General features: G+C 38.7%; 1 protein-coding gene across 1 annotated transcript; it reads left to right on the forward strand.

The window, feature by feature from the left end:
* Positions 1-3,061: 3,061 nt before the first annotated feature.
* Positions 3,062-13,735, forward strand: LOC104432332. The gene is made up of 9 exons (XM_010044793.3): positions 3,062-3,625; positions 4,390-4,575; positions 9,111-9,203; positions 10,090-10,272; positions 10,354-10,456; positions 10,541-10,723; positions 11,284-12,362; positions 12,798-13,201; positions 13,290-13,735. The coding sequence occupies exons 1-9, from the start codon at positions 3,371-3,373 to the stop codon at positions 13,363-13,365; spliced, it is 2,562 nt and encodes an 853-aa protein (XP_010043095.2). The 5' UTR covers positions 3,062-3,370; the 3' UTR covers positions 13,366-13,735.
* Positions 13,736-14,291: the final 556 nt, after the last annotated feature.

A 14,291-nucleotide genomic window follows, 5' to 3' on the forward strand; every position in this document is an offset into this window, starting at 1 on the left:
AAAAAAAGAAGTAATAAATTAAAAATTAAAAGAAAATGATTTGAAATAGAAATTTTGAGTACGGTATCAAACACAATTTTATTTCGGGAATTAAAATTTTGAATAGCTACCAAAAGGCTTAATTTATAAATTGTTCCCAGAAATAGAATAACAAAGAATCGTTTTAGATCATAAATTGTTTTCGAGAACAAAAGCGTTATGAAAGGCGTCCTAAGTGTTTCATCTTTTTAGTTCATGCCAATTTCTTCTTCTTTAAAGGGGGAATGACACCACATTTTTTGCACAGAATATAAGTGGTATTCTCATAATTCCCTCCATTTAATGGAACAATGAAGCAATTTATGAGGTTTAATGCGCATATCTGGTCATAAATTTTGTCGATGAAGCTTTTAATCCCATATTAACAGGGTGACTATGGTTCTAGGTAGAATAAGGAATTAGAGAAATGGACTAGTGGGTGATTCCAGGTTTCATGGAATGCAAAGTAAGTTTTGATTCTAGGTTTCGTAATATGTATGGTAAGTTTCAAATTCCATAAATTAAAAAATTGGTTCTAATGAGTAAGTTCCAAATTTTACACCTGAAATTGGGAAACTAGAGCAAGTCTTTACGATTTTCTTATTCTACATCTTCGATTGACTCTATGGTATTTCATAACATTCAACGATGAGTGTGTAATCTAGGACTATAGTCCGAGTTTCCATTTTCATTATATTCATGAGCTAAACATCTACTTTGTTAATATTCCATATATATAGAAATGAGTTATGGTAAGTAGATTGTAACAAATGGTGGTCATTAGGGACATGATTTAGTAAAATCGTTCACTTAAGAATATATGTAGAATTTGGGTAGACCTTAAAATATATAACATGATAGGTTCTAGGTTCTTAGATTTGTATGGTAGGTTCCGGGTTCCAAAAATTAAAAAATCAATTTCAATGTATGAGTTTCAAGTTTCAGGTAGAATTTAAGTGAATGCAAGAAGCACTTACTCCTACTTATTAAGTTACTAATTTAGAAATTTTCATATTTTTCAATGCACTAATTGTTCACCTAAATTGGGCAATCAATGTCTTAATAGTTGATATTTATTTAAAGTAAGATTTGATTTCCAATAAACATTTATCATCATATACATACAATAATGATTTCATACCTTTCATTTTTTCGGTATCTTTTGGGTATTAGATCCTTTTAGCTCGATTGTTGTCTGTGGATGCAAGCAATCGCGATATTCACGTGCATGAGATGAATTTTTTTCTAAAGTGTTAATCACTGTTTTTTCTTATTAGGTCATATTAACAAGTTGCTCTACTAAACGGTTGATGCATGAAAACTGCAAAAGTTTGCTCTACCATTTTGACCAGAAATTGATTGCTGGAAGGTAAATAGATTTTTCTATTTCTATTTTAAACAAAATTACCCGTTTGATAACGATACGAAATTTATACTCTTAAAATAGAAATTCATTTGATAACGATATAAAATTTATCAATTTCGGATGGCGGCGATCGATGGTGGTCGGCGGCAACCAACAGTTGGCGACAAGTGGTGGTGGCGACGACGGCCGGGGCAGTCGTCGACCGGCGGCATCCGGCGGCGACCGATGGCAATCGGCTTGGTGGCGACCGGCGGAGGTTGGTGACCGGCGGCATCTGGCGATAGCTGGCGATCGGTAGCATCCGGTGGTGATCGACGGCGACCGACGATGACTGGTGGCAACCAGTGGCAATCGACAGCGGTCGGTGGTCGACATTTGTCGGGCAACGGCGATTGGCGAATGGTGGTTGATGGCGACGGGTGGACAATCAATTCATAGCAATAACGAACGATGAGAATAAGTTTTGTTTCTCATTTCTGTTTCAGAAATAGAAAAGTAACTTTTTTTTTAACTTTTAATTTTTGTTCCAAACCTATTTTTAGAATAAAAATTTATTAGAAAAATGAAATAATTTTATTAAACAGATTTTTTTCCAGAAATAAATTTGAAATAAAAAAATTATTTCTGGAACAGAAATTTTGGTTTGTCATGCACCCCTTAGCAAGTGTCCTCTAAACACATGCTAGACAAAATCATTTTTTTTAATTACCCGTCGGAATTGTGGTGCACCTATTGACATATGATACACGATTAGTTACATAAAATAAGCTAACATTATAAATTTTCAAAGCCCCTAGAGTTTGGTTCAATCCCTATTGAATTTGCCTATGGCGAACATCAGGCGGGTATTTTCCTTCAATTTCGTTCGTTGCTCATTTTTGTGAAAAGAAGATTAACAAACGGATTAAAAATGGTTCCCTTCTTTTACATAATAATAATTATAATAACAACAGATAAAGTAAATTTCTCTTTTTCCGCGTGGAAAAATTGAAGAGCCGTAAATGGGGACAGAGAAAAGAAATATTGACATTTTAGTCACCAAATTAAAATTTTTACCCAATAAGTAAAAATCACATTGAGATTTATTTATAGCCGTATCATTATTACTGACACATTCCTATTTAGAAAAAAAAAGAACAAAACATAAATAAAACAAAAAAGAACAAAAAAAAAAAATCATTCCTCCGTAAATAACCGGCCACCCCGGACAATAGTATGTACTGCCGGGCCTTTTCATTTTCCTAAACCCTGCCTAGTAGAGCTAGGAGATCGGGTTTCACGGGGATCAAGGTGGGTCCCTAACCCCGTGAGGGGCTTGGCCGAGATACCCAATGGGACCGTTATCCCATACTTCCCCCTCACTTGCCTGTAAATGGCTTGTGAGGGGAAGACCTCCCGGGATGGTCATTTCAGGAGGGAGCAGTTTAACGACCTGCTCAGGTCCATAAATATTGACATTTTAGTCACCAAATTAAAATTTTGCCCCAGTAAGTAAAAATCACATTGAGATTTATTTATAGCCGTATCATTATTACTGACACATTCCTATTTAGAAAAAAAAAGAACAAAACATAAATAAAACAAAAAAGAACAAAAAAAAAAAATCATTCCTCCGTAAATAAATAAAGAAATAAAAATAAAAAAAGGAGAAAAACAAAAAAAAAAAACCACTTTCAGTTCACATTCTGCGTTCCTGCACTTTGTACAGCAGTTTTCGATCAAAAAATCCCCGTCGCCCTCGACCGATTCGTGTCGATCGGTTTCTTCCGGTTCTTCGAATCCCAATCTTCGCCGCCCAACCCGCCGCCGCGCCGATCGCCGCCGCCGCCGCCGCCCTCTCCGGCGAGCGCCTCTGAGGGAACGGTCCTCTCTCGCGGAGGAGGCTGTCCGTTTTGCGAGGGATCTTTCCGCCCCTTTCCTTCCTTCTTTTGGCGCTTGCGGTTTCTTTCGCTTCGCCGCCGAAAACGGAGCATCCTCGGCACTCCCATGGGCGATCTTCTAGCCTGGTCTCCTGAAGCCAACGGCGCCGCCCCCCTGGAAGACCGCTCCTCCTCCTCGTCGTTGTCTTCGTCCTCCTCCTCGTCGGGGCAGGCGGCGATTAGCGCCGAGCTCCTGCGGAAGGCCGAGGAGGTGACCGGGGGCATCATCGCCCAGATTCAGCCGAATTCCGTGTCGGAGAAGAGGCGAGCAGACGTGATTGAGTACGTGCAGGGGCTCATCAGGAATATCCTCGGATTGGAGGTATGGCTAGGGCGGGCTCGTGCTCATTAGAAACGCGGCCTTGCGGTGGATGTGTGTGTGTGTGCGGTTTCGTTCTGGTTCTTGCATTGGCTCCGTTGGGCAAGTCGAATGCTGTTGTGTAGGATGATCGCTCGCGATGATTCTGCTTTCTTAGAGTTCATGCATTTAAAGTTTGCGAGATGAAATCGGAAAGATGAATTGCATGCGCTTATTGAGCTCGTCAAAGTTAATATCGCTCATTTTAGGTGTGAAGAACTCTGATTTCTCTTGTCCGAAGAATTTTTCGTTTAAGCTCCAGCAGTAGCTATGTTAGTGAGGTGCGATGGATGTTCAGATTGGCCGGAATCTCTCATCTTAGAGTATATTGAATGCCTGCTGTGTTCAATAGAGTAAAGTTAATCGTTTCTTTTGGCGGTTATGCGAAATTGGTTTTGTAAATAAGGAATTATACGATGCATACCGAACTTGCAATTTTCAACATCAACTTTAGATTTTATGAGACAGCTTTGCAATCTTTCTGGTTCAAAGGTAGGTGATGAAATGAACAGACTGTAATTGGTCTGCTTTCCCATGGTTCGTGCATCTGCATGTTCTTTTTGGGTAGTAAGACTACCGTTTGGTTTCGATCAGACGATCTTATGCATGTAAAACGCACTTTACCAAGGTGTGGTGAGCTTGATGATAATTTTTCACATTTGTAAGTATGTGACCATCTTCCGTTCTTTCTTTTGGTTTTGTTGAGATAAAACTGGTGCTTCTTACAGGTATTTCCATTTGGTTCGGTTCCTTTAAAGACTTATCTTCCTGACGGAGATATTGATTTGACTGCCTTTGGGGTTCTTAATGCTGAAGATTCGTTAGCTAGTCAAGTCTGTACAGTTCTTCAAGGAGAAGAACAGAATGAAGATGCTGAGTTTGTGGTGAAGGACGTCCAATTAATTTGGGCCGAGGTTCTTATATTTAATCTAATCTATCCAAAGGATGCTGCACTTCTAGATTTTTAATGTCTGGATGACATGATGAAATGTGTTGTTTCTCTATTTAATGCTTGGTGATTTCTCTCATTCATGATTCTTGCATTTGAGAGGGCCACTACTATGAGTATAGGAGGCGTAGAAAGAGACTATGAGAGTCAAGACAGGTCTAAAAGGGTAGATTTGGACTTGGAATGAGCTTGACCCTGCAATTGATTAGCTAGCTGAGCATCTCACTCCTTGACTCTTTTTGTCGACATAAAGAACACAGCGCCTGGGCGAGTGAAGTCGTGGCTTTCTTATATAATTTTTTTTTAATAAACTAAATATGTAGAATCATTGAATGATGCTAGAGTAAACCAAATGTAGGACTATCAAATGTTATCTTTCATGTTGAAAATTATCAGCAACTTCTTATCATGTTTAGCTTATGAAATCTAGCATGAGTCATATTTGTCTTACATCCAGAAAGTTTCCTATATGTTTAACCTGAACTGCATGATCTTTTCACTTGTGACGATTTAACAAATTAACGTCAACAAATGTTGGCCATGTGCCTGAAATCTTCCCAGTTGCTATGAGCTTATGTACGTTCTTGATATTGTTCCTTGCCAGTTTTGAATCCTCCCTCAAGAACATACATAAGCTCAAACCAACTGGGAAGATTTCAGGCACATCGCCAACATTTTTTTCTTAAAAGTGGTTTTATTTAGAGAAGGCTGTGTTTTCCCTGGAGTGACGAGCGTAATTACCTTTTTTTTTTTTTTTCCTGGTATACTTCCAGAGTACATGAAGTGTACCACTTCTTTTTCTTGCTTACATCATCAATGGTTTACTATCAAAAAGAAAGTTTTCTTTTTTATACAAGGGAAAAAGGAGCACAGAAATATGTTATTGTAAGTACATCAGCCAAAACTTGATGCATATTATCATTCTGCCTGTGTTGGAACTTGGAAGCTGTAATTTGCCCGAATGCACCTTGTGCTTTCCCTTGACCGCCCCAGGAATAAGAACACTTAGTTCTCCATTTTCTGCTTCAGTTTAGTGTTTTCTAACTTTTGAGCCCCAACCTTTCTTTTTGAATATTAAAACCAGACAGAACTGGTAGATAAAATCTTTATCATCTCTAATGCACTTTCTATTTGCTGCTTGGAATTTCTCACAATTAGCTGAATCCTAAACTTTTCACCCACATCATTCAGAGGATGTTCATTTTGCTTTTTATTCCTTCAACTCTATGTAGGTCGTCATTTTGCCCTTCTTACTTGATATCTTTGTATCTCTACATTGAGTTTGTTGTTGCATTACATGGCATTTTCGTAGTTTGATTTCCTTTTTTTTGGGGAGGGTAGGTTAAAGCTTGGTGTTGCCAAAGAACATGTGTATTTTTGCAACTTTTGGTTTTCTTGCAAGTTTTGTCTTCTTTTAATGAACTGATTAGTATTGTTCATCGGTTTTCTTTGACCTGCTTAAGTTGTTGGGGACCAGGGTGACACTACAACTGTCTTTTTTAAAGTATTAATCTACATGATAATTGGGAAATATTGAGTGGTTGTTGTGATTGATGTCAAACAGAAATTGTAGTCGGTGGCTTGTGTTCTGCTTCAATGATTCATTATACTGGTTCATTCTAAATTAGAATTAGGGGGATTTTTTTTCATGTGAGAGGGGGTTATCTCTAGTATTAAAATCATTTGATTGGTGATGTAAGAATTCCAACATGACAGTGTCCTTCTTAGTTTTTTTTTTCTCCCAGCCGTCTTGTGTTTTTAGTAATTCTATTCCGAGATTACATATTGCTAATAATGATTAAGCTTTTCTCCACTAGTGGGGCTGACTTTTACGATTGTGAACTTTTTCAGCTGTATGCCTTTTATTAATTTAACTTGTTCCCCTTCATAAAATATTTTGTAGCTTTCACCAAAAATGTAAAGTGGAAAAACCAAGTCTTATAAATGTGAATACTCATATGTAATTGACCTTATTAAATAGGGTGTTTGAGTTTTCTCATAGCAGTTACAACTATGAAAATGGGTGCTTAAGTTTTACAAAAACTTTTGGTGTACGCCTAACAATTGCAGCAGCTCTGGTGGACCCAGCTTATAGGAAGCTGCCGCACTAGCTGTAAAATATGAATTGCCAAAGATACGCTACAAAACATTACAATGTGATTGCAGTCCAACTCAATTACAGCACAGCTAAGCTATACCAAAAGGACTCTAACGTTATTATCCCAAGTTTGTGGCTTTAGTCTTGTAAAGGTTTTACCTAGGATATTGCTGCTGTCGTTACTCATTGCAGGACATCTAGGTAGAAGGGAAAACCATAGGTTGATCAAGGAGTATAAATGTTTATTGATTCATTTAGGATAGAGTACCATTATTGATATGCTGTGTGTGTGATTGGCTGAAATTCCATGCAACACAAAAATTTGCACAAAAGACCATTTCTTGCATTTCAACGAACTAGTCTACTGAAAGAGAAAAATGTATAACCTCTAAAAACACTTGTAAGAGGATTCGACTTGTAGAAATGCCCCCTCAGTATTTTCTTATCCAAATGAGCCTTGAGGAGAGGAACCATATTGGTCGTTCTCATCATGTTGCATTGTGTTTGAAGTCACCAAATTTACTCTTGAGAGCGCAAAATCCATAGTCCAATCTGTCTGGTCCAACTACAATGTAACAATGAGTGAATCATGCTCTCTCTTTCATTCTTGCACAAAAAAATCTACTCATCAGTTCTGTCTTTTGAAGATTATTCAAAATGAGGGTATGTCCCCAGGGTGCTTCCCAAGAGAAAAGAGACACCTTCAAAGGTAGGCTGACTTTTCAAGTAGATGCTCATGGGAAGAATGTGAAAAAACATGGGAAGAATGTGAAAAATCGAGTTAAATTTACATCCGAGTAGAGATGACATTAGAATAGTAGGATTTGACTAAAGAAATTTGAGAGTTACAACAAATGCTCCATAGCCTATTGTCCTCTCCCAGATCTTTTGTCGCTTGGGGCCTCCTTGAAATGTAAACTCTTACACCACTTCTCCATTGTTAACCTTTAATTGATCAGCCACATTATCTCCCTGGTTCCTTGCTTATGCAATAACATCTGAAAATGATCTTTCTAGGCTGTGTAGCGGCAGTCACCATACCATCTTTAATTGCACAAGAATGAAATCATACCATTTCCTCTTAATAGAATTTCTGTGGCTGAAGTGATCCCGTCCTTGCCTTATGTCCTTCCAAATCCTGAACCCATTTTCTCCTTGACCATCACAATTATTTTCCTTCTATCTTCCAATTGAAAATTTTTAAACAGTACCTCTCTATATGAACTATTGTTCTCCTTGTTAAACCTCCAATGCTATTTTCCAAGCAAAGATTTATTGAAAGAGACCAGTGATTTCTCCCCAAACCTTTTTAAGAAACTAGTTGTATTACAATTATCCAAGTAATTAGATGAATTCTCAGCTCATCATTCCAGTCTCCATAAAACAATTTTTTCTTTATGCTTTCATGTTCTTCCCTCACCAAGACAAGAGTTGGAAACAAAGAGAGTAAAATTCGAGAATAGAAAGCGGGCACTTCAATACTGTAAGTCTAACTCCCCTGGATAAATAAACCATCTTTTTCACACTTAAAACTCTTCTCAAATCTCTGTATTGTGGGGTTCCAAACAGTCTTTTCTTTGTATTGGATCCCAACGGCAATCCTAGATACAATATAGGTAATTGCTACTTATACTGTGTAACAGTTGCTCTTCTTGCTGCTCAATGAGCTGAAGTTACGGTGAGTATATATTGCACAAGGGAACAAGAATTGGAGGGTGTTATTTCACCTCTCTTCATTTTACTTTATTCTTTCTTAAGAAAGAAAATGTCCTACAATTTGATGTGTCTTCACTCTCTCTCTCTCTCTCTCTCTCTCTCTCTCTCTCTAAGACACACTCACGCACACGCACCCACACGCACCCACACGCACATGAATGGCTAATTGTATATGTAGTTAATATTACACTATTTAAGTCTTGCTCATTGTAAATGCTAGTTGTGTTGCTCTTTTAGCATGCGTACTCTATCACACAGTGACATTTTGGCATTGTTCTTATACTACTCTTGCATAATATGATTTTTGAAACCAAAAATTGGTCCTTTGATTTTCTCTTTGCGTAGCTTTTTATTAGAAGGTTGAGATATTTGGAATTCAGCCTTTCGTGATCTCACTTTACCATAAATCCACTTTTATCATGTGATTACTGCATTAGTACCTCATTTTATCCTACGGAGCAATGTATTATGCTGCTTTTTGAGGTGATCACCTTAATGCTTGATCTTGTAGAATACTGTTTTTGGTACTAGTTGATGCCATGCATGCATGCTGACGTTATTTTATGTGCTTTTTGCATTTTGGCACTCCATGATGATATCAATGTGTGCTCACCTAGTCAAGTTTCTTTCAAGTATTTTGAAGAAAATGATGTTTTCTGGATTAACAATTAATCTTCTGATTGCAGGTCAAGCTTGTAAAATGCATCATACAGAACATTGTGGTAGATATATCGTTTAATCAGCTAGGAGGGCTCTGTACTTTGTGCTTTCTAGAGCAGGTAGCTTGTTTAATGCAGTCTTTTTACTATTAAGTGATTCTCAATGTCCTTGTTTTTTCAACTAGTGATTGTTCTTTCTTCCTTTTTCTTTGTGGGGTGGGGGCAACAATGGCTTGATTGGTATTGAAAATCTTGCTTAGTTAGAAGATGTGCCATTTTTTTTATTACTGTGGATGTTTCGTGCTTTTTTGTTGATTTCCTACTTTTAAGGATGACCATTGGAGTCTTATGGTGGTTAGTGAAGTTCATTGTAGTTTTTTTTTTTTTTTTTGGTTTTGTAATAGTCTTTTTCATGGTGCTAGGAATTGGATTGCATATTTTTGTAGGCTTCTTTTCACTTCTATCATTTTTGAGTCAGTAGCCATCTCAGTTCATTTCTCTTTCAATTTATGACTTCCAGTTTTCCATATTTATAAAATCTGACTTTATCAAGAAAAAATAATATATAGCAGTATATGTGTCAATGTCTATGCATTGCAGGAAATCTCTGTTTCTTTCTGTTTGCATCTATTTGCACATAAACATGACTACACATGAACATTGTTAAGCATGCATAGGCACATGCGAATACACACATATACACTTATTGCATGTATGCAGTGGCATGCACAGATTTTTGCATCTTCAACTGGATGGTTTCGCTGACCAATAGCATTACTCATATAGGTGTGACCAGTATATTGAGGTTATAAAACTGCTGACGTTTCCTATGTTGGTGCTATCATATTTTGATAAATTTAGTGTGATTTACTGCAGTATGTCCTGTTTGTATGCTGTGCCCTGGAGGAACTTGTGTTGTTAGCAATCTTCTTTCTTTTGTTCTCTTTCATCTTGAATACAATGGAGGAATCAACATTCAACATTCGTGCTGCTTCATATTCTACAGGTAGATGATCTCATTGGCAAGGATCACCTCTTTAAACGCAGCATTATACTGGTTAAGGCTTGGTGCTATTACGAGAGCCGTATACTTGGTGCTCATCATGGTTTGATTTCCACATATGCCTTGGAGACATTGGTTTTGTATATCTTCCATCTGTTCCATACATCTCTAGATGGTCCCCTAGCGGTAAGGTCAATGATGTGGATTGTTCGCAGAATGCTGTATAGATTTTGATGTCATTTCTATACTTATTTGTGGTGATGTTAGGTTTTATACAAATTTTTGGATTACTATAGCAAGTTCGACTGGGATAAGTACGGCGTCAGTCTGAATGGTCCTGTCCTTATCTCATCACTACCGGAAATTGTTGGTAAGCTATAATGTCCACCAATTTTGTGCAAGATAGGTGTGTTTCTCGTGTGCTTTTGAGATAACTTATCGGTTTTCTTTATAGTTGAGACACTGGAACATAGGGGAGAGCTACTGCTCACTAAGGATTTCCTGAAGCACTGTGTGGAACATTTCTCTGTTCCTTCAAATGGATTTGGAGCAAATGCCCGGACCTTTGTTTCAAAGCATCTTAATATAGTTGATCCACTGAAAGAGAACAACAACCTTGGTCGCAGTGTAAGCAAAGGTATTGGTCTTATAGGCTAGTGTTACTTCTTGATGTTCTTTTCTTTGAATGTGAATGTTATGTCGGGCATTATTTTTCTCCTGGTCATTCTCAAGAGATTGTGGCTAAGCTGTTTGAGGGGATAAACTGTCTAAAGCTGGGAAGAATGGTTGATAACTGGATATATGTTTCAAAATTGTTGATAAGCGGTAGCAAATGACAAGTCTAAAGCTGTTTGAGGGGGATAAACTGTCTAAAGCTGGGAAGAATGGTATAGTTGTTGTCAAAGGTTAGCTCTCATTTTAAGGAAATAAATTGAAGCTCATATAGGATGATGGGGAGTCATAACCAGTATATGGAACTTCCCATTAAGTCATGAGGGATCAGCTTGTCAAAATTAGTTGCCAGGTAGATTGTATACTTTTAGGAAATACATAGGGAATATTTATTACGATGCAGAGTTTGGTTTAGCTATGAATTTTGGCTATACTACTTTAAATTTTGGCATCATTGTTGTCTTCTGGAGGTCCCAATCACTCTTGCACATGATGACATGTTTTAATTTCTCTCGAACTATGTAGGGAGCTTTTTCCGAATTAGGAGTGCCTTTTCTTTTGGTGTTCGTAAGCTTGAAAAAGTCCTCTCTGACCCAGAGATAGACATAGCTGATGAACTTAGTGAAATTTTCTCGAATACACTGGATCGGCATGGAAATGGTCAGAGGCCAGATGTTCAGGACTTGATATCAGGACATAATAATGTTGACATATCTCGGGAAGAAGATTCATCAGGTAGGGTTTTGAATGAAGTACAGCAAGGCTCTGCAAGATATTCAGGAATTGTAGAAGTGGAGAATACCGCAAACTCCCCTATGTCAGATGTTCTTTCATCTTCTTCTGGTCAAGCAGATGAGCTTGCTACATCCCAAAGTTCTGTTAAATCAAATGGCTCGCTTAAGGCTTTGTCTTTGAGCAGCTCGGTACACTCTTCCTTGTCGGGTAAAGCATATCGTGCTCCTCATCTTTATTTTCCACAATCATCAACAGAGACAGTGGAGACAAGAAATGGGGATGCTGGCCAGGAGCACACTGAACAATCTGGAAATGCCGTGGTGACTTCTGTTGCTCTGCAATCAGGTGCTGCAGAACCATGTGTAGTTGCTGATCGCAACGGGGATGAGAATGAGCTCAGTAGAAGTCATGCTTTTCTGTCCCCTCCTGGATCAAAAAAGCTCTCTTCAGATTTGAGTCCAGTATCCCGGACATCTGATGATACTTCTTCTGGCTATCTTGGTGTTCAAGCCTCATCTCATATTTCTAGAAGCCCTGGACAACTGAATTCTCTATCGGATCTATGTGGAGACTTTGATAGCAACATGAGGAGTTTGGAGTATGGCCGGTGGTGCTATAATTTCACGTTGAGTGGACAACTTCCTCACACTTCTCCATCATACTTTCCACCTTTCCCAGTAAAAAATTCATGGGAAGTGGTACGAAGGTCAGTGCACCACAGGCATGATGTTTTTTCTCAGATAAGTGCCAATGGTTCTGTCACAGGGCGACCAGTATATAACATAAAGTCGCCAATTGTAGCTAATGCTCCCTTTGGCATGGAAGAAATGTCAAAACCGCGCGGAACAGGAACGTACTTCCCAAACACGGTAATGTTTCCTTTGGCCTCCTGATAATTATGATATTGGGTTTTTTGTGTTTGCTAGACTGTATAGAGGGGCTGCCTATGAGCACTACTTGTTCTGATGCATGCAAGCATGATATGATGCCCCTGGGGTTTGCCCATATATATCCAAAGTTTGCACTTTGTATATAGTATCCTTGATGTTGAGGTGCAGTTTCCAGAACCGACACTTTTATTCATGTCATTCCTTATGCGGACTGATTGTGGTACAGACGATCAGGATTAGAATTAAAATGTAGGTTTGGACAATTTTAGTGTCGGGTAGATGTATTGACTTGGCATCTAATTTTTAGTGTCGGGTAGATATATTGACTTGGCATCTAATTGCAGCCGCTGGTACTTTGAGTTTGTGAAACAGCTGTCTATTGTCATCTCAGTTTTATGTGATGTATTCTGGCAGAACCACTACAAGGATAGAAACTCAATGGGAAGGGGAAGGAATCATGCACCGGTGAGGTCTCCTCGCAGCAATGGCCGCACTTTGACACCCTCGGAGACTAATTTCTCTGAACGAAGTAATGAGCATTCACAAACGCATGGGAAGTCTTGGCCCTCTGATTTAAATAATGGTTCTCCTATAAGAAAACCTTATTCTACTAGCAATGGATCTTTACAACTTTGTGAAGGCTCAGTAGAGTTTGGTTCTTTTGGACATCAACCACCGGCAACACCTCTGCCTCTCTCCCTGGAGAGAAGTAAGCAACCAATCTCTGGGTCAGCACCAACTTCAAGAACTAGTGCAAGCCATTCGACACCAGGTGCTGTGACTGAATGGCCATCGGTTAATGGATTGAAACAAGATAGGTAACCAATAGCTTAATGCATTTGAGTTGTTCATTAGGTTGTTGATGCACTCTAAAGTCTTTTTATTTGCCTCGGTTGTTACATGCAGGATCTCTCTACAGTCTTACCGTTTAAAAGATGAAGATGATTTCCCACCTTTGTCAGAGTCTGCGGGGAAGGGATGAGCCATATGTATGGTTCAAACCCAATTCCAATTAATTGGATTGTAAATGGTAAACCGATTAGTCTGAGTTTGAGCTTTTGATCTCATGGATTCCTCAGAACCATCTGATGCTGGCGCTGAGTTTTATATCTACTGTGTGATCTAGAGGCTTTTTGTACCATTTACCAATTTTTTTTTTTTTTTTTTTTGAGGGGGGCTAGGTTCTATGTTAGCTTCACGTCACGTGCTACGTGTAATTTTATAGGGTGCTTGGGCCGAGGTTTGATTCAGGTATCGTTGTTACATGTTTAGGTGAATGCCGTGTACTTGTTGTTCCTGCCGTCTGATGCAATTATAATGAAATCCGGTTCCTTTGCTGGATGAACCAGGCATATCTTGTGTGTGCTTCACAATAGACATCTGTGACGGTTGCTTTTGAGTAGCGAAATTGAAGTGTACATGGTCCCTTGACATTTGTTCGGGCGAATGGAGTTCGGATGCAAATTGCACCATGCAGGATGTCATATTAATTGCAAAATATGAATTTTGTCCGGTGTATTAGCAAAAAGGTTCGAGAGTTTTGATTGTGTAGGACACGTGAAAAGGTCAGGTACAAGGTTTGAAGCAATCCTGCGGATTGAGAGGGGTTATTTTCAGATTGCGTATGGATTGAACTTAACTTCGCTTTCAGAAGATTCATTCCGATCTAGATCAACATATCACGTGTATTTCATGTGAGATGGAGGGATCGATAGGGTTAGGAGACTTCGCTGGAGATGGAATCGAACACGCAAGCTGTGCCATATCTCTTTTCACCACCTACGAAAGGGGTGTGAACGTCACTTTCTCCGCTCTCCTTTCCTGTAGGAGAGACGATCTTGTAATTTAACCAAAAAAAGGAGGGCACTTCTATAGGCCTTGCATCGGAGCTTTTGTTTATATGCGTGA

Source organism: Eucalyptus grandis, chromosome 1 (assembly GCF_016545825.1).
Source record: "Eucalyptus grandis isolate ANBG69807.140 chromosome 1, ASM1654582v1, whole genome shotgun sequence".
NCBI lineage: Eukaryota > Viridiplantae > Streptophyta > Magnoliopsida > Myrtales > Myrtaceae > Eucalyptus > Eucalyptus grandis.

Bases quoted from the DNA above. Each gene is read 5' to 3' on its own strand.
- LOC104432332 (XM_010044793.3), top strand. From the start codon at position 3,371: ATGGGCGATCTTCTAGCCTGGTCTCCTGAAGCCAACGGCGCCGCCCCC. The intron at 3,626-4,389 runs GTATGGCTAGGG...TGCTTCTTACAG, and splicing joins GGAATATCCTCGGATTGGAG to GTATTTCCATTTGGTTCGGT. The intron at 9,204-10,089 runs GTAGCTTGTTTA...CATATTCTACAG, and splicing joins CTTTGTGCTTTCTAGAGCAG to GTAGATGATCTCATTGGCAA.